The 19975-nt window shown below is 24.7% G+C and overlaps 2 protein-coding genes across 2 annotated transcripts in view; one reads left to right on the top strand and one right to left on the bottom strand.

The window, feature by feature from the left end:
* The window catches only part of LOC111623650 (N-acetylated-alpha-linked acidic dipeptidase 2-like), a 25274-nt gene extending 17173 nt beyond the window's left edge, over positions 1–8101 (bottom strand). Inside the window, exons 1-9 of the mRNA XM_023366310.1 lie at positions 7996–8101; positions 3499–3680; positions 3232–3422; positions 3004–3144; positions 2792–2924; positions 2580–2702; positions 2284–2464; positions 2124–2214; positions 1939–2037 (exon numbers count right to left, since the gene is read on the bottom strand). Coding sequence (XP_023222078.1) covers positions 1939–2037; positions 2124–2214; positions 2284–2464; positions 2580–2702; positions 2792–2924; positions 3004–3144; positions 3232–3422; positions 3499–3651 — 1112 coding nt within the window. The 5' untranslated portion in view covers positions 3652–3680; positions 7996–8101. The remainder of the gene's footprint in view (positions 1–1938; positions 2038–2123; positions 2215–2283; positions 2465–2579; positions 2703–2791; positions 2925–3003; positions 3145–3231; positions 3423–3498; positions 3681–7995) is intronic.
* A 174-nt stretch (positions 8102–8275) lies between these two features.
* Positions 8276–19389, top strand: LOC111623683 (cleavage stimulation factor subunit 1-like). Its single transcript, XM_023366351.1, has 13 exons — positions 8276–8437; positions 11646–11773; positions 11849–11929; positions 12020–12112; positions 13728–13768; positions 13852–13974; positions 14052–14174; positions 18145–18220; positions 18288–18367; positions 18443–18598; positions 18683–18827; positions 18900–18980; positions 19053–19389. The coding sequence occupies exons 1-13, from the start codon at positions 8373–8375 to the stop codon at positions 19166–19168; spliced, it is 1308 nt and encodes a 435-aa protein (XP_023222119.1). The 5' UTR covers positions 8276–8372; the 3' UTR covers positions 19169–19389.
* The last annotated feature ends 586 nt before the right edge of the window (positions 19390–19975 follow it).

Genomic DNA, 19975 nt, shown 5'->3' with positions numbered 1-19975 from the left:
GGTACACACTCGGTAAGTAATCCTATAATTTTTTGTTTATAGCGTAGTTTATACGGATTATTCCCAAAAAATTATACGTGTTTTGGAAATGTTGAGTGGAATTAGTCTAGAATCGGTTAATTTTATAGAAGAAAACCTTTCAAACAGCCTTAGTCCGTAAAGTTCCCACCTATCGGGCTGCGATTGGCTCATGTATTTAATCATTCCTACAACGTAATTTTCAGTTAGCGTGCAACGTATCTAAGCGTTATAGGGGGGTCTACTGTAATGAAAAGAGCAAGAAATCATAGCAAATTAGCATTACAATTGTCAAGTCACATGACTTAATTATCAATGAGACTGATTAATTATTCATCAAAAATGATTTCTCTTTCATTGTTTACTGTTCATCAGTCAGACTATAAATAAATAATAATTGCTAAAAAAATTAAATAAGAAAAAGTTTAAAGTAAATGACATGCGTAGTCAATTGTGCAGCTTCTAAATATAAATTTATAAATAGTCCGCTAAGACTTAATATTTAGAGAGGGAAATTTATTGAAAACAACTTTTTAAGATAAAAGTTTAAGTAGGAGTGTTTATTATTATTACTTAATGTATAATTGATACACATGGAGTGTTTGTTGATTCCATTGTCTTGCATAATCTTGAACAAATGTATTAATTGGGTTTTAGAACATTCAGCTTGGGAGAAGATTGCATTAGCAAGATTTGTTTGTGGTTTGTTTTGGATTAAGTAGATGTCTATAAATTGTATGAGTAATAGGATTGATTTTAAAAATTTGTTTAAAAATGTAAATGGAGTTTGTTTATTAAAGTTAAATCATTTTGATAATTTTATCTCAAAGCTGAATAGTGGCATATTATCAAGCACCTTATGCTGGTGGTATAAAAATTTGAATAAATCTTTTTTTGATTGCTTTATTTATAATAATAATCTTTCTTGTAATATTACAGCAGTATTAATGTACGTTAAGTGTAATTCATTACGTTTTTATGTAATTACAGAAGAGATATTTGCATGTGTGGTATATTCATTATTGGATGCATATCACATGATAGCAAGTAATTTGTACTTTTTCTCAAAATTAATGTAAGGAGATTTTTGGTGTTATTTCCTTTTTATTAATAGTTTTGTGAAAGTAATCTATGATTCTGATTCTTTTATCAAGTTATTTATTTTATTAAAAAGGTTAAATTGTTTAGCTTATGATGTTTTCTTTGTGGTAATGTGATTTATTTTTCTTTTAGAGGCTCATAATGTAAAAGCCGTTGATAATTTTATGCTAATTGCATCCTGGGGTGTAGTTTGCAGGTTATTTAACCAGCAGTTAGCTTTAGTTATTTGCGAGACTGGATAATTTCTGAATAAGACTAATCTGATTTTTTTTTATTTCTATATAAGATATAGTTTTTTATTGTACTTTTTCTTTGGGTAGTTCTCCCAATTTTACCTTTGTATTTTATTTATGTTATGTGTATTTATGTTTTATATTAACAGATATGTTGTATAATTTTGTATGATTTCTCCCCACATCATGGTTGTACCAGTATGCTTAAATAAATAAATAAATAAATAGATAGATAAATACACATAAAATGAACAGAACTAAAGACAAAGCATGTATGTATATATGTATGTTTAGTAGTTTTGGGAATAATCATAGTGATAGATAAATGTCTGCAACATGTAAAGAATTTTTTATGTTTCATAAAGGTACTCTTTGTGATTTTAAATGAAAGTTGTTTTGTGAGTTCATAACTGAGTCAAAATCAGCAAATAAAAAGTTAATTTGTAAGTAATGTTGGTTAACATAATTGACTATCTCACAAAATTATGTTAACAATAAAATAATGACAAAAATTATTGTATTAATTAATAGAATAACTAAATTGAAACAATAATTAATTATTAATGAAAATCTATAAAATGATAACCTTGCATTAGTTTTATTTGAAAGAAATTCAGAACCTAGATTATAGCTTATGTTAAGCATTCCTTTCCAATCTGAAGGTGCCTCTGGTCCTCCTAAATTTCTAATAAATTAAAAATAAAAAAAATAAATAGTTATCTATTTCATATTATCTAGCAAATAAAACATTACAAATAACTTTTCACTAACTTCATAAGAACCTGAGCATCATTATAACTAATTGGCTGAGAAGGTATTCTTGGTAAGTCAATTTCATTCAATGGTATTCTATAAACTCCATCTAGAGAGAAGAATTATACTTTTAGCGGCTTTTAAAGCAAATTATACAAAATAATTTATTGTAATTTACCAACAGATGGTAAAAATGGAGTATTTGGATCTCCTGGATAAGTTTTCAGATTACCCCTGACAACACCATCTCCAGGAAGCCCTATGTTTTCTGGATAAGTTTTCAAACTTCCTCCTCCATGATCTATTGGATCAGGATATAATAATGCAGCTACAGCTCCAAACTTTTCAGCAAGTTTTATCTGTACTTAAAAAAATATGTTTTTATGCTAAAAGTTATATTATCTGAATAGTTATCATTTAAATTCTTTTAGAACAAAAATTAATATTCATAATGTATAAAGAAAAATAACAAACCTTTGAACCTCTATGAGTTTTACCATTTCTCATGATTACTACAGCATTTTCTACTGAAACATTTACTTTCTTTAAATATTCAAAATCTTCTAATCTCCCATAATGTGCATAAACTAATTTTCCCTAAAATAAAAAAAAATTATATATATTTTTTAACATTTTATGTAAGTTTTGATTATCTAAAATTTAAAATATTTTAAACACTTACTTACCTGTGCTTCTGTCTTTGGAGAATAAGCATAATAAGGTCTCATTTCTGGAAACATAGCTCCATCACCAGATTCTGAAGCGGAAAAAACTAGCTTTCCATTTTTGTCTATTAAGTATACTTTATTTGGAACTTCCCTAGATATATAGCACAATAAATTTCATCAATTTAATTAGTAAATTTTCAAATTTATAACATTAAAAAATATTTACTAACATAGACGGTACAGAAAGAAGTACATTATATTTTTCTATGCGTACAGAATTCAGACCAAATTCCTTCCATTTATCTCTTATAAATTCAGCAATCCGAAGGCTTTCATCACTTCCTGCCCTATGAACTTCTTGAGTAAAGTATCTAATAGTAAAAATTTCAACTAATTCAAGTATTAAATTATTCAAAACATTTACAAAGAATATAAATAATAAATAACATTTTAATAACCTTAAATTATTTCCAATTTTAACAGGATCAACATTATCTTGAAATAAATTTACATATTGTTTTTGATAACTGTATAAAGCTGATGACTGAGGACAAGTGTTCTCTTTCTTTAATATAACTTCATGAACACCACGACGAATGAAATAGCCAAATATGAGGCCAATAAAAAATAAAGAAACAAGGAACAACACCTTAAAAAAAAATAAATAAATACAATTATCATTGAAATATCTAAAATAAAAAAAAAAATATTAATTTAAAATTTACCTTCAAAACTTTTCCTTTTCTTCCCGAAAACCATCCTTCAGATGCAATTTGCACATGTGGTTGTTGAGCATCAGGTGGAATATCCATGTCCACATTTTCTGTTTCTACATCCCATTTAGTATAAGCTTTCTTACCACGTATATAATCTGTCATTTTGGGCTGTATAAGCTAGTTACAAAAATCTGTAAAATTAAATTATTAATTTAGAACATGTGAATAATTCAGTTTATGAAATTTGTCACAGTAAACCTAAAATAGTAAGTGTGTATATATATATATTTAACTCAATATTAACCAAATGCTAACTAATTTAATGTAAATAAGTATAGAACTTACAGCTTATCTACTTTTACCTAATTTTTAATAGATATTTCTAATGCATTAAAAAGTATATAGCATACACTGTTTAAAATGTTCTGGATAATTTACAAACATTTTCTCATTTAAGTTTAGTTAATGAGATATTTGAAAATTATTAAATTATAGATTTAGAATACAATAGAAAAAAGTTAAATATGATTATTACATTTTTATAATTTATGAATGTTATATTTGCTTAAACTTATTACAAATTAAAAATTATTCCTTATTATTTATTTAATATAAATTTTATTTTTAAATTAAATAAAATGTGAGCTTCATTATAATGGAGCATCTTAACTCTTATTTTCATTTGATATTTGAGATAAGGATTATCTGAATAGAATAAAATACAAAAAGTATGATTATAAGTATGATGATGTACATTTCTTATTCACTTGCTTAAATACATTTTATATCCTGACTTGCCATCAGTTATGTTAAATACTCATAGATATGATAAGTTGATTATGAAGAATGGGTTAATCCATATTTAAGTAGGTTAAGAAATAATTATTTTACAAATATATATTAATTACCTCTGTTATCTACAAAATATACAATTTAATTTTTTAACCATCAAATTAACTTTATAACCAATATTAATAATGGCAAACTTTTATAAAAATATTTCTTTATATTAAAATGTAACATATGGAATGCACTATTTCAGTTGAAAATAATAATTTATTTAAATTATAAATTTATATCACTTACCTATAAATAATATTAAAAATTCATATTATTTTAGTACTATTTAGTACTATACACATTAGTTACTGTTAAAATTAATCAATATAGAAATTATTTTATTTTTAAATGCATTACCAATTTATGTTCTTAATATAATTTAATCAATAGTTGAATCAATATTTTTATTAAATATAATATAATGATTGTCATAACAGTCATTTTTGTAAAGTTTTTTCTTATATCATTTAGTTACATTACTTTCATGATGATAAACATAAAGAAATTTTTTTTTAATCTAATTCAAATATCCATACTTACTATTTATTAATATTTAAATCTGTAACCAAAATGAAAACATTAATCAATTATTGTATGAGTAATTTATCAATAGTTAACATTTAATGTAACTTTATATAAATAATAATTATAAATAATTTCATTATTTATATATTTCTATCGCATAAATCATGTTTCTTGATAAATGTTATTTAACCTATCAAGCAAACATCTATTATTACATATTTTATGAAATATATAGTGAAATGTTTTGCATGAATAATTCACAATATACTGTATATGTAATAAATTATTCAACCCTCGGCAAAAATTTCCAAGAGTTGTATTTTACAAAAATGTACAAAAACTAAAGTCATGACTTTTAGGTTGATAAAATATCCTGATAACATCCATATTCAAACTATGATAATCAAGCTGTACATTTTGTTCCATTTGTTTATGACTCAGGCATTGCCTTTCAATCCAAGAATGATTTCAGCAAATATATTAATGATCTGACTAAAAGACTTCATATTTGACATGGAATGCTATGGAAAAACTTAAAATCATGTCTAAGAAGAATACTCTTCACACCCCCCCTTTTTTTTTGCAAATTTTCAGTCTTTCATAGACTACACTATACTTGTATGGACCTCTGCAGCATGTTCCCACCAAAAGATCCTCGATGATACTATTTCTAAAGTTTACTTATTTTAACAAATGGCCCAATTACCATTCACAAACTCTTCAGATGTTGCCCATTGCCACTTAGGCTTTCCTGACTCATTCAGATGCATTAATTATTTTGACCAACTTTTTACGCACCAATTTGTCAATGGTTAGATCTTGTTCTGCTACATTAATTAACTTTAGAATTCCCTCTTTTCATTCTAAACAGTCCTCATTTCTATTCATAACTCATTGCCATCTTAATATTACTATCCATTCTTCCTTTTATTGGTATCATATATCCATTAATAAATTAGAAAATTTACTGTATCTTGATTATAAAAATTTTATTTTTTTAGAAAATTAATATTGATATATTTCATTATTGTTTTATTAAATCTTTCAAGGAAGTTACCTGTTTAGAATTCCATCCATTTGAACAGATTTTAGCATCTGGAAGTAGAGATTATACAGTAAAATTCTTTGATTTTTCCAAACCATCAGTTAAGAGAGCTTTTAAAACTATACATGTGAGTTGAATGTAAAGTAATACACTATATTAATAGATCAGAAAATGAGATTACAAGTAATTTGTGACACTAAAAACTTTAATGTATTTACTGTATATANTGTTCTGCTACATTAATTAACTTTAGAATTCCCTCTTTTCATTCTAAACAGTCCTCATTTCTATTCATAACTCATTGCCATCTTAATATTACTATCCATTCTTCCTTTTATTGGTATCATATATCCATTAATAAATTAGAAAATTTACTGTATCTTGATTATAAAAATTTTAAAAATCATTTTGTCATAAACTATTATATAATTAAATATATTGTATTATTCGTATTGTTTTTATACTTTCACTTTCTATTTTATTATTTTTGTATTTGCTTTTATGGCGTTTTGTTTACTAATTGTTAAAAGAAGGTGACAATTTTTATCCCATACAACATCACCTGTAATTTACTGTAAAATAAATAAATTAAACTAAATATCATATTTTTATAATCGAAATGTAGCTGTACAGTTCTGTAGAGTTTTAAATTATAAGCTGCATTATTAACAGGAAGTTACCAGATAAATGACACTTCAAAGCAATCCAAAACAATTGTATTTCTGATAAATTCAAAATTTTTTTCCACAGTATTCAATGATACTATTTACTATATAATTTTTTGATTTATTTGATATACAAATAGACTCTATAATCATTATAATAATAATTAATAAAGTAAGAATTGCATCACAATAAGATGATGCAATTTTTACTTTATCAATAAATTAGTAAATACAATAAAATAAAAAGTTTCATAATAATCTCAATCATGCAAACTTTCCCTTATATAGAACAGTGGAATAAAAAATAAAAATAAGCATTCCTAGTCACATAATCTCTTGTCATATGAGAATGTAAGGAAGAGCTAGATTTGTGTTCTCAAGGGTATACATTTACATAGCAATAAATTGGAAATTTAAACAGGTTATAGTTTATTAATATAATTACAAATTACACAAATTAAACTGTATATTAACTCTTTCTGCCCTGTGATCACCGAGAGGGTAATTAAACGTCTTAATTGCATTCAAAATTATTATGTATTTATTTATGTTTTAATGAAAATTTAATGTATAAATCATAGCAAAATATTTAATAAATTAGAAGTAAAAACACGTTATAGATAAAGATATAATTCTTGTTACTTTTCATAGGATAGCTGATAGTATATTATGTATTTATTTATGTTATTTATAAAAGTGCAAAGTGTAAAGTAATAAAATGTCTACATTTTTAATTAGTCTAAATTCGTTATATTTTATCATGTTATAATTTTTTGTTATTCTTTCTTCAAAATATTTGATACTAGAGCAGAGCTAACTGAAGGATATATCATTTAAATATTTGTTAACTAATATTAAATTTTTCAATAAATAGATTAAATACTTTCAAGACAATACTAATTCTAATTCTAATTTTCATAATTCTGAATAAAGAATTTTATTTTAGTTTTCAAAACAATGAAATCCATTTATACAACAGAGAATATAATATATAATTACAGAAATATTATACAAATAAATTTGATTAGCAAATTACTATTTACTATCAATCAAACAATATTTTATTGATTAATGCTACAAATTTATATAACTAAATTATATAAAATTCAATCAATCTTAATGAAATTACATAAATTATANATATTTAATAAATTAGAATTAACAACAGGGCTTAACATTATTGAATATTTTTTTTAATTTAATAATTCAACAATAAATTGATTAATACATGTTAAAGAGGTGTTCAAATTTATAATCTAGTAGAAGTTACTTTTAGTTAATTTGTATGTGTAATAACATACACACAATCACCTAAAAGTAACATCTACCGTATTTATGTTAAAATATTCGTTAAAGTGTATATTTTGTGTATGTTTGTACACGGTTTATAATTACAACACGCTAAACTGGATAAATTAGGTAATTACTTACAGAATAAGGAAGTTAAAACGACATAAACGGTTATCGAAACGCAAAGGATAACTTCTCTCTCATAACCGGTCAACCTCTTGTTTGTCTCCGATCGTGCGAGAACACGAAAATAAAATTTCTGTATCGAAAACTGGCGTATAAATAAAAATTTATTATTAAATTTCCTGTTATTTAAATTGTTACGGTATTAAAAAAATTACGTAATTTGTATTTTTTCTCTTTTTTGATTAATTCGGTTATTTTATTTTTATGTACGTATTTTAACGGCCGTAGAGGGCGTTGTTGTTAGCGGTTGAAGCGGCTTTTTGTAGTTTGGTGTGATTTTTGATCGTGCCGGAAATTCGTGAAGAATTATTTTTAGATTTATTGTTTCCAAAATGCCTCAAGAATTAGAATCGCCCGGCGTTAAAGATAGAGAAGCTTTATATAGATTGATTATTAGGTAAATCGTGCTTTATAATTAAAGTATGAGTGATTGAAGTAGAGGTTACTTTTAGATCACTTGCTTATGTGTTTATATACGTGTAAAATACCTAAAAGTAAATTGCACCGTTTGAATAGGGGTAAATTTTATTGCCTTGTGATACACAAAACGAATGGTTTCATTCATCTACACTATCAAAAACAGACTGTAGCAAGCATTTTTATAGTTATTGCTTATACTGCTGGTTATGTACCTAAATGTATTTATTTGATAATTAAAAAATATTGGCGGGTGTTGACTGAGTTAAACTGAACTGTTTTAACTTGTTATTGAATGGTGGTTCTCGACCTTTCTGAGGCTGCGGAATACCATTCGTATACTTTTTATTACACGGAGCATTAGCGGCAATATATTCAAAACTTCGTAAATATTTTCAAGTTTACAGGCCCACCAGTGGCAAAGAGGTGTCGTCCGCTGAACACTGGGAGTTCAGTCATGGGTTTGCACCTTGCCAAGATGGGCTGGCCATGTGGAGTTTTCCAGGTTTTCTCCACATCTGTAATGCCTGAATAGGGGCTAGTTACCCTTAAAAAGACCTCCCAGAAGGCTGATTGCCCAAGTGTTGCATTGCCATAACAAACAAACAGACAATTTCCAAGTTTACTATTCTCAGGAAACAATAAACTAATAAACTTTAATGTATTGAATAAAATAGAAATGTGGAGTTGTCTACAAATGATAATATATTTTTAGTAATTGCAATAAAAACTTCAAAATCCTTTTTTTTTTCTACATGGAACGCTTGAGGCAGGTTTGCAGAATACTGGTTAAGAACCACTATTATTGAATAATCAATAATTTTTATTTTACAAGGTCATTAAGATAATTTTACTTTTTTCATCATAATCTTAAGTAAATATTTAATCATTTCAATTTTAAGTTCCCAATTAGTATTTGTTTAGCAATTATTTTACTTTATCAGTTACCAACCATTATGAAATGTGAAATGAATTGAAATGTAACATTCTTTGATTTTTCAAGAGATTTTAGTTGATGATTCTATTTATAATTAAAGTTTTTTTTATTTCTGCACATGATAATATTTATTGTAATAAAGATAAACTAATTACAGAGAGAGATACTTATCTCCTTTTATAAATTAGCACTGAAAAAATGTAAACTTTATAATATAACAAACTAATTAACAAAATTTACTTTGTTACAATAAATAATATTATTTCTATATATATTAATCTGTTCTTTATTTATTTTTTGTTCATATTTTGTAAATTTTTAATTGCAAATTTGTATAAACAAAGCCACCATTTTTGAAGTATCATAGCTCTTAAATAAATGTATTGTACATACTTTAAATATTGATAACAATATATAAAAATTATGTAACAATAAATACAGGTAAAATGAAATAAAACTAAAATAAAGTTAAAATAAAAATGATATGCCTGATTTTGTAAATCAATGTACTTAGTATATGCACATATATATTTAACTAAGTAATTGCATACTTTACTGGCTGTTGCATATGTTTATTTATTATCAATCATTGATTGCCATATGATTGATAATGCTTTGCAGTCTTTATTATTAATGCAATCGCCCTTTTGTGTAAACAATAGATTGTATGATAGAGTAACCATGCTTTAAAACGGACCAACTGATTTTGCAGTTTATAAAATTATTTCATCTATATAATCAGTAAATTCAGTAATTTAGATTTTAAAATATTTGAATCTAAAATACCAATATATGATGTGTAAAATCTAAAATACCAATATATATTGTAATGAATTTTTGTATGAATGAAATACTATAAAATATATTTTGCAATGTATGTAAACCTTTTAAGTCTTGATAAATTTTATGAAGAATTTTAAAGGTTTTTTTTTACTATTATAAAACTCTAGTATGTTGTTCATGTTGCAAATTACCAACATTTACCAAAATGTAGATAGTTACCTGTCAGGTGCTAGGGAATAAACAAATCTATAGATTGTCAGTTTATTTACATGAACTGACAATAAAATCTGATTTGAATAACTGATGGTAAGAGTATGGTCAAGTGGTCAGATGTAGATACTATTACAGCTGCATCTTGATCACTTGGAAATTTAAAGATCAGGTGGGTAGAGAGCATGGAGATAATTTCTCAGCTAGAATACAAACAGATACATACATTCTGGAATGATTGCTGGAACAAAAATGTGGAGTTTTATTTTATAACTGAAAATATCTAAATTTGATTTTATATAAATCATTTATTTGAATGGAATGTATGAAAATATTTTAAAAATGTAACTAAATTAAAGTTTCTTATTGAGTAGTGAATTATTATTTTCTTTAGATTAATAACAAAAATTAATAGTTTATGTAATATGTCAATATCATTAATTTCATAGATGATACAAAATATTTGCAATTTCAGTTTTTCTTATTGAGTTTTTATATCCTTTTGTTGTAATAGTTATACAAAACATTTTGAAAATTTATTATTTAATCATCTAAATATATAAAATTACTTGTCCTGACTGACTGATTGAGTGATTCATCATCGCCCAGAGCAAACCGCTGAACCTAAAGAGGTGAAATTTTGTACACAGTTAGGATTCATCATGAAAACGCACATTAAGAAGGGGTTTTACGAAATTTCCCTGCAGGCGGAGAGGGATAGGATTAAGGCTTAACCTGAAGAATGGCTTCTACTGTACTATTTTAGATGCGATTTTTTTGTTTTCAAGTACGTTTAGTCTTCATTGAGTATTTACATGTATTAAATTGATAACATTTCAGGCATTGTTATAAATATTTTTATATATTTCGATTTTTTAACCAAATGTTCGAACCATTTTAAATTTGAATTTGTTATTGCATATTGGTTTGATTATAGAATGATTGTAAACGTTCCAGAAAATTGATCAAATTGAAATCAGCATTTCTCATCATTCTCAGTGGTAGGTGTTATATAACAATTACTATGGTTGTTGAAGTACTGAATATGGGGTTTGCTTGTAAAATCTGTGCATGCAAACTTGTGGGTAACAGTTAGTTTAATGTATATAATTAATATACATAATTATATATTATTCTTGTTTTTAATTTATAATTAATGTGTATAATGTACAATAAATGTTTAAAAAGTGCAATTTAATTAACAAGTTATTCAAACTAAACTTAATCACATTTTGATTTAAAGAATTTTTATTTTTAGTCAATTATTTTATGATGGACACCAAACATTAGCTGTAAGTTTATCAAATTTAGTTAAAGCACATCCACCATGTCCACCTTCTGATAGACTACAGCATGTTGTTTCACAAGCATTAAAAATGGAACAAGGTAAATTTCAGAAAATAATGTTCTATTACATTATGCTTTTATTAAAAATTAATGTTTTTACTTTATTTTTTTAAGAACAAAAAGAACAGGGAATGAATTCTGAAAGTATTAATCCTGGAATTGGTATTGATTTAGAATATGAAACTGAAGGCAAAGGTACAATATATTATTAAAAGAAATTATAATTTGAATGATGATTTTGAATAATTATTCTATCATTTAAAACTTGATTTCTGTTGTTTGCAGCTCCTTCTCTTGCTCCAGAACCTGGTTTATATGAAACATGTTATGTCACATCACATAAAGCACCATGTCGAGCAGGAACTTTTAGTCCAGATGGTAAAAATATAAATTTAGAAATTGTTCTTATTACAAATATATGAAAATTAATAAATTGTATCTTCAATAAGAAAATGTTAAAATTTAACTTAAATTCATAATAGCAATTATTGAAATATTAAAATTTAACTTAAATTCATAATAGCAATTAGCTAATAATATATTTAAATATTGGTATTCTTTTATATTTAAATAATTTGTTGTATTTAGTTTAATAAAATGATTTTGAATACTATTATTTAGAAACTTTTTCAGTTTGTGTAAATTTAGATAACTTTGAACACAAGTAAAAAACAATGTGTAATGTATGTATGAAGAAATTCTTCCAAAGAAATTAAGTGCTAAGAATAAAATAAAATAGTATGGTAGATAGTTAAAAGATATATATTACACATTACATTAATATTAATAGTTTATTACAGATTTGTCAACAATTGAGTATTGATTGGTTATAGGCTAAATTTTAGTTTTATATTAACTAACTAGCCAATAACAAGTGTTGAAAGTAATGTCATATCAAAATTAAATGAATATAATTAAATCAACATATTAAACAAGTATTAAATTTTAGAATTCTTTATGAAAAATTCAAATATTCAGTAGGAATAAATAAACTATTATAAAACTCTAGTATGTTGTTCATGTTGCAAATTACCAACATTTACCAAAATGTAGATAGTTACCTGTCAGGTGCTAGGGAATAAACAAATCTATAGATTGTCAGTTTNTTAATTATGCAGTTTATTGTTAACTCTTAAAAAATAAAATAGATCATTTTCATTAATATTGTTTATTTAATTGTTCTTTGTTTTTTATTATAAATTTTATATATTTAATTTAAAAGCAATTAATTTGGCTGCAACTTGAAAAAATTTAATATTTGTAAATTTCCGCTGTCATCTGTATGTCTGTTGTTCCTAAATCTCGAGAACAGTGTTAGATAAATGTAAGTCAAAACCAGATATTGAAAGCTTAGCAGCAGGAGCTCTGATATATATGAACTTCCAGACTAGATTAGAAGTCATGTAATTTCAATTCAAAAATTTTCCCCAAGAATGGAGTTATACAGATGACTGGCATAACTCTGTTGTTATCAGGAAAAGTATGATGTAATCTGAGATTGAGAGAATATATTTTAAATTAAATAAATTAAAAGTATGATTAAAAATTGCAGCCTGGCATTGTGACGACATCACAATAATTTTTTTTGTATTTTTCAATTCTAAATTGATTTTATTATATAACTCTAAATCAGAGTTACAAAATCTGCAATAAGATGATAGCAGTAGAAAGATGGTGAAAAAATTTTAAAAAGGTTTTTAAATTTAGAAAAAAAGTTTCTGTATCTAATAAATTTTCCCATTATTCAATGACTTTTTGAAAAATAAACTTCATTTTTTTTTTGTATCCATTACTTACATGATACAAAATATGCTAGTAAAATCTATCTTTCTTTTTATTCTAGAGTATTAAGAAACAAAATATTATATATATGTTTATCATCAGAACTAAAATTTTGTTTGACTAAAAAAAATAACAAAGTACATCATATCATATAAATATCTTAAAAGTACCAATTTAAACTTTCTAAGTCTGTAATTTTACACCTTTTTAGGTCAGTTGGTAGCTACAGGTTCAGTTGATGCTTCTATCAAGGTAAAAATAGTTTAGTTTTATTATGTATATAATAAACTTTTGTATTTAAATCAAAATATTTAAAATCTATTATGCTTGTTCAGATCTTAGATGTTGACAGAATGTTAGCAAAAAGTGCCATGCCTGCTGATCTTGCTGCACAAGAATCTACTCAAATAAATATGGAAACTCATCCAGTTATAAGAACATTATATGATCATATAGAGGTATTAATATAAAAATTTTATTTTTTTAGAAAATTAATATTGATATATTTCATTATTGTTTTATTAAATCTTTCAAGGAAGTTACCTGTTTAGAATTCCATCCATTTGAACAGATTTTAGCATCTGGAAGTAGAGATTATACAGTAAAATTCTTTGATTTTTCCAAACCATCAGTTAAGAGAGCTTTTAAAACTATACATGTGAGTTGAATGTAAAGTAATACACTATATTAATAGATCAGAAAATGAGATTACAAGTAATTTGTGACACTAAAAACTTTAATGTATTTACTGTATATATTATTACTTATATTATGTATACATAAAATTGTTAGATTTAAAATCTTACAGTGAAAAAAAATTCATGTTTTTTTTTCTATTTGATTTATCACAACGTTTTTGAGGCATTATTATTATTATTATTATTATATTTTTTTTTTATATTTTGAAAAATCCATTTACTTATGAAAAAATTAAACTCATTTATATGTTACATTTTCAACAGATCATTTCTAGTAAAAAGCAAAATTGAATTCAACTATTTTTGTATGATCTTGTGATCTCATTTTATAATTTAATTTATTTAGAATTCAATAAATTTAGAAAAACAGATTTATCATCTAAATACAATAGATTGAAATTTTATATTAATTTGTTGTTAAAATATATTGATATAAGTTAAAAAAATTAAATAATTACTTTTATGTTGTTTACAACTTAGTGGTTTATGTGGATTAATCATGAAGATGAAACTATAATTTAGAAAAAACAGAAATTTTAAACTCTTGACTTTCTGAAACTTTATTTAGAAAATTTAAATTTAATAAAATACTGTAAAAGACAGAATTATGTTTTTTAGAATGAAAATGCATATCAATGTAATTTAAATTAGCAAACAAAATAAGAAAGAGAGAAAATATTTTGCTGAATATAATTGAGGTAGTCAAAATTATTATTATTTTTTGTTTCTATATTGTCTACTTGGACCTTGTTTATAAATAGAACTTATTATACTGGTGTAGTTTCTGATTAGCAAAGAGAGGAAGTCTTAGTCAAAAGTCAAAACAAAATACTTTTATTTTCACCTGAAAATAAAGATTGACTTCCTCTCTTTACTAATTAGAAACTGTAACAGTATAATAAGTCCTATTTATAAAGAAGGTTCAAGTAGACAATATAGAAACAAAAAAGAAAAATATTAAGGACATAGAGGTAAAAAGAATCAATAGTAAAAATTATAATAATATTTGACATGACGAATCACAAAAATGGAGAAAAATAAGTACATTGGAATTGATTAGATATTTCTTTTTAGCATTTAAGTTATGTTGTGATTTATCCATTTCAGATAGATCTAACTAGAAATAGGATATGCCAACAAAGAGAAGTTACACCTAATGGTGTAACTTTTCTCTTTGTTAGCATATCCTATGTAGGCAAACTACCATGAGTTTGGATAGATTCAAATTTGGGCATAGACTGGTATTTTTATGGCTATCTGAATGACAAATATTCATATTACTAAACTATTTTCAGTAAAATATTCATATTACAATATGCTTGAAAAATGTGTAAAATAAAATCATATTGCTGTTAATTTCAAAACTAAAAAACAATTATTAAAAAGTTTTTATGAAATCGAAAATTTGATGAGCCATAAATGATAGCTACGGAAATATTACTAAACATAATAATAATAATGGATTAATTGTATATAAAACATTAAAAATTAAATAATATCAGTTGATCAAAAGAAAATTGTTAACTTATTAGACTAGAGTTATATAATTGTTTTTATAAACATCAGCAGATATGAAATCTATGTCTGCTACTTGAGAAAAGTATGAAAATTTTGGCATATTTTTATATTAATCACATTTAGAAAGTTGTTAAACTTAGTTTTATTTTATGGAAATACTACATCCTCACAAGATTCAAAATTTGAATTTGAATCATTATAATTTGTATTTATCAATTAAAATTAACTGTAAATTTTTTTTTTTTTTTTTTACTTAAATATTGAATAACTGTATGTTTTGAAATATTTGCTTTATTATAATAGAAATGTGATAAGCTATGATTTTATTCTGGTATTTTTGAAACCGTGTCAGTAATTTATTTCAATTCAAACACAAATTATTTATCGTATTCATACAGACACTTGGCAAATCACAGAATTAAATTTTATTCAGTTGATACATGTTTTTTTTTTTTTTCTTACACGTTTCGGGCATTTCTTGCCCCTCTTCAGTCAACTAAAATAAAAGTTTACAAGTTACAACAGTATAAACAAACAAACATATAAGGTTATGTTATATTAAAAACATACCTTTTTTGATGAGTTTAAACAATTTTAAAATTTTTTCCATACACTTAAAACCTTTATGATAATACTTAAATACATTTTGATGAGACAGTGGGCAAGCTTAACTGGGAAGGAAAAGAAAGGGGGAGGAAAGGTCAGCAAAATACGTTTGTTCGAAAGACTAGTATGTAAATTTTAATTGTTAAATCAATTTAAATGTAATTTGAAGAGTATGGTAGAGATTTTAAAATTGTTTAAACTCATCAAAATGTATTTAAGTATTATCATAAAGGTTTTAAGTGTATGGAAAAAATTTTAAAATTATTTAAACTCATCAAAAAAGGTATGTTTTTAATATAACATAACCTTATATGTTTGTTTATTTATACTGTTGTAACTTGTGAACTTTTATTTTAGTTGACTGAAGAGGGGCAAGAAATGCCCAAAACGTGTAAGAAAAAAACACGTATCAACTGAATAAAATCTAATTCTGTGATTTGCCAAGTGTCTGTATGAATACGATAAATAATTTGTGTTTGAATTGAAACTATGATTTTATGTTGAAGTGATTATTAATTAATTTTATTATTTTTTTAATTACTACTAATTAGCCAGAGACATTCTCAAAATCCATCTGCCCCCTGGCATTGGAGAATGTTATTCAGTTGCCTTAGAATTATCTTAATTACCCAACTTTGTAGATCATTCTTTTCTCATTAGCTTTCTAAAATTGTTAAATGGAAGATGGAAAGTGGCTAATTGATAATGTTGAAATGATTGATTATAAATTATACAAATTAAAGTTTGATATATACTTGGTGTGATTCCAAAAGGAAGAATAGATAAAGTATAAAATCATTACATTTCTTATTTTCACTAGAAATTATTGAAATAGCAGTTATTTTTAAATTCATAATGTAATTATTGTTAGTCTGTGTTTTACACTTTTTGACAAGTTTTTCAAGAAATATCAGTTTATACTTTTTGCTTTTTTTATGTTATATAAGATTACTTTCTGTCTTTAAAGTCATACAATAAGCATTATTATATTTATTTTTATTTTAAAGAAAACTGATTGCTTTGGTATCAAGGAGTGATGCAGCACCTAAGCATCCTTCTGGATGCATCCTTGTCATTAGCATTAGTTATTCACTGTTGATCATTTTATATAGCAATTAACAAAGAAAAATATATATTTTTAGTAACATTGCTAGGTTTGATATATTTTTACAAAATAGACACCTTAAATTTTAGTATTATAAATCTGTCTTTAAAATTGAGTCTTTTTATAAAGTTTAAAGTTTTTCTTTCAATGGTGATTGAAATATTTTAGTGAATAAAGTATTATATAAAAATGTTCCAGCAGATTTTCATACATTTGAAAGTGTTCAATTATTCAGTAGAGTTTGGAAAATACTTGGACAATGATATCATGTTAAAAATAACTCCTGTCAGATAATTTTGAATGAATTTAAGGAAATTAAATTTCACATTACAAATAAATTATTATTATTATTATTACTTTTTTTGATTATTTTTAAAAATTACTGGAATAATGACATAATTATTTTATATTTAATTTATATGTTATTTCCTTCTTAAGTAAACATATTGAATAAAGCTTTTTGACTCTGATTAATCATTAAATGAAACAAAGGATAGTCATCCTTTAGAAGTTAAACACTGCAATTAAGAACCTTCAAGGATTGAAAACTCATTATGAGAATAGTTCAGTTCTAAAATAGGGAAAATATTTTATAGTTTTAAATTAAATTAAATGTTTGATGTGATTAAATTCATTATTCTAATTAAATCATACAAATAAATATGAAATAATATAATTAAAAATGTATATATAACTGTTAGGAAGCTGAGATGGTTCGTTGTCTATCATTTCATCCATCTGGAGATTATATGCTAGTTGGAACTCATCATCCTACATGTAAGTTTTTAAATTTTATTAAAGAATAATAAATAATTTTTTATATTGAATAATATTTCAATTTCAGTAAGGTTATATGATGTTCAGACGACCCAATGTTTTGTTTCCAGTATACCAGAAGATCAGCATAAAGGTCCTATTACTATGGTAAATTATTTTTATGTTTCAAAATTATAACTTTGTTTCAAATAACAATAAGTTTGTGTAAATTTTCTTATTTAGGTAAAATACAGTCCAACTGCTAATATGTATGTATCTTGTTCTAAAGATGGCGATATCAAAGTATGGGATGGTGTTAGTAATAAATGCATAAACACATTTCCTCAGGCTCATGATGGCAATGAAGTTTGTTCAGTTCTTTTTTCTAGAAATTCAAAAGTAAGTTGTAAAATTCACAGATTTATATAATGTGATTTTATAAACTTAATATAAGGTCACTAAACAAGGATTACTTTCATATAGTATGTACTATCAAGTGGTAAAGATTCACTAGTTAGGCTATGGGAATTATCAATGTCTCGTTGCCTTATTGCCTATACTGGTGCTGGTGCAACTGGTAAACAAGTCCATAGAGGCCAAGCTATCTTTAATCACACTGAAGATTATGGTAAATTTCAAATCAAACTTGTTAATAGTTTACATTTATATTGTTTAATAAAATGGATCTCTTTAAAACTAGTTTTATTTGCTGATGAAAAAACAACTAGTCTATGCTGTTGGGATGCAAGAAATGCAGAAAGACAGAGATTATTATCATTAGGTAAATTTTTAAATTTTTTTTTGTGTTAAATTTATTATGATCAAATTAATTAAAATTTTTTTTTATGTCTAGGACATAATAATGTTGTGCGTTACATAGTTCATTCTCCAACGGGACCAGCATTTCTCACCTGTAGTGATGATTTCAGAGCACGATTTTGGTACAGAAGAGCTGAATCTTGTGATTAATTATTTCTTCATTGTTTATTGTTTGTTTATTCATTCTGTGAATTTTCTACACATGTTTATTTTATAAACAAATAAAAGTTCATTTATGAAAGAAATATATTTTACACAAATATTTGAATATCGATTCTGAATTTTTCTCTCTGTGATTAATATATTTGAAGTAAATATTGACAGTCATTTTCACTTTAAAATTTTTTTATTTCAAATCTTTTAATACTACATTAAAATTTATTGACTTGCATATATTTAACAATAAAAACAAGTGAATAAATGATTTTTCTAAAATTATTAGTTTGTAATAATCTCCTGAAAGTGAAATATTAGCATCAGATACATTAAAGGAGTAAAACTGATGTTTTTCTTGTGGAGTTCTAGTTTAATAAGATTGTTTGTTTATATATCTGTAATTACTTGAATCTTAAATTTCTAGTATTATTTATATTATTATTAAATTGCATGCTTCTAGCCCTTCTGTTTACTGTTATTAATTATTTTGTTACTATTATCCTTTTAGGACTATGACATCTTTTGGGACAGTATACGTGGAGGTCAATTTTCAGATTGTGGTTTTTATTTGAAATTAATTAAAATATAATATTTAAGTATTCTTATAATTGAGATGAATTGATAATAATAATAATAAGCACAGAGCCCAAATGGTTAGGAGTTGAAAGCTGAAATTTGGTACACAGTTAGGGTATGTCATGAGAATGTACACTAAGAAGGTATTTCTCGAAATTCCTCCTCGCAGGGGAGAGGGTTAAGTATTACCCTGAATAACTCAGCTTCTACTGTAATATTTTAGAT

Source organism: Centruroides sculpturatus, unplaced genomic scaffold (assembly GCF_000671375.1).
Source record: "Centruroides sculpturatus isolate CEXI.00-Female unplaced genomic scaffold, Cexi_2.0 scaffold176, whole genome shotgun sequence".
NCBI lineage: Eukaryota > Metazoa > Arthropoda > Arachnida > Scorpiones > Buthidae > Centruroides > Centruroides sculpturatus.
This window is presented reverse-complemented; position numbering and strand designations above follow the sequence as displayed.

Bases quoted from the DNA above. Each gene is read 5' to 3' on its own strand.
- LOC111623683 (XM_023366351.1), top strand. From the start codon at position 8,373: ATGCCTCAAGAATTAGAATCGCCCGGCGTTAAAGATAGAGAAGCTTTA. The intron at 14,175-18,144 runs GTGAGTTGAATG...TATAACTGTTAG, and splicing joins GAGCTTTTAAAACTATACAT to GAAGCTGAGATGGTTCGTTG. The intron at 18,828-18,899 runs GTAAATTTCAAA...CTTTAAAACTAG, and splicing joins TAATCACACTGAAGATTATG to TTTTATTTGCTGATGAAAAA.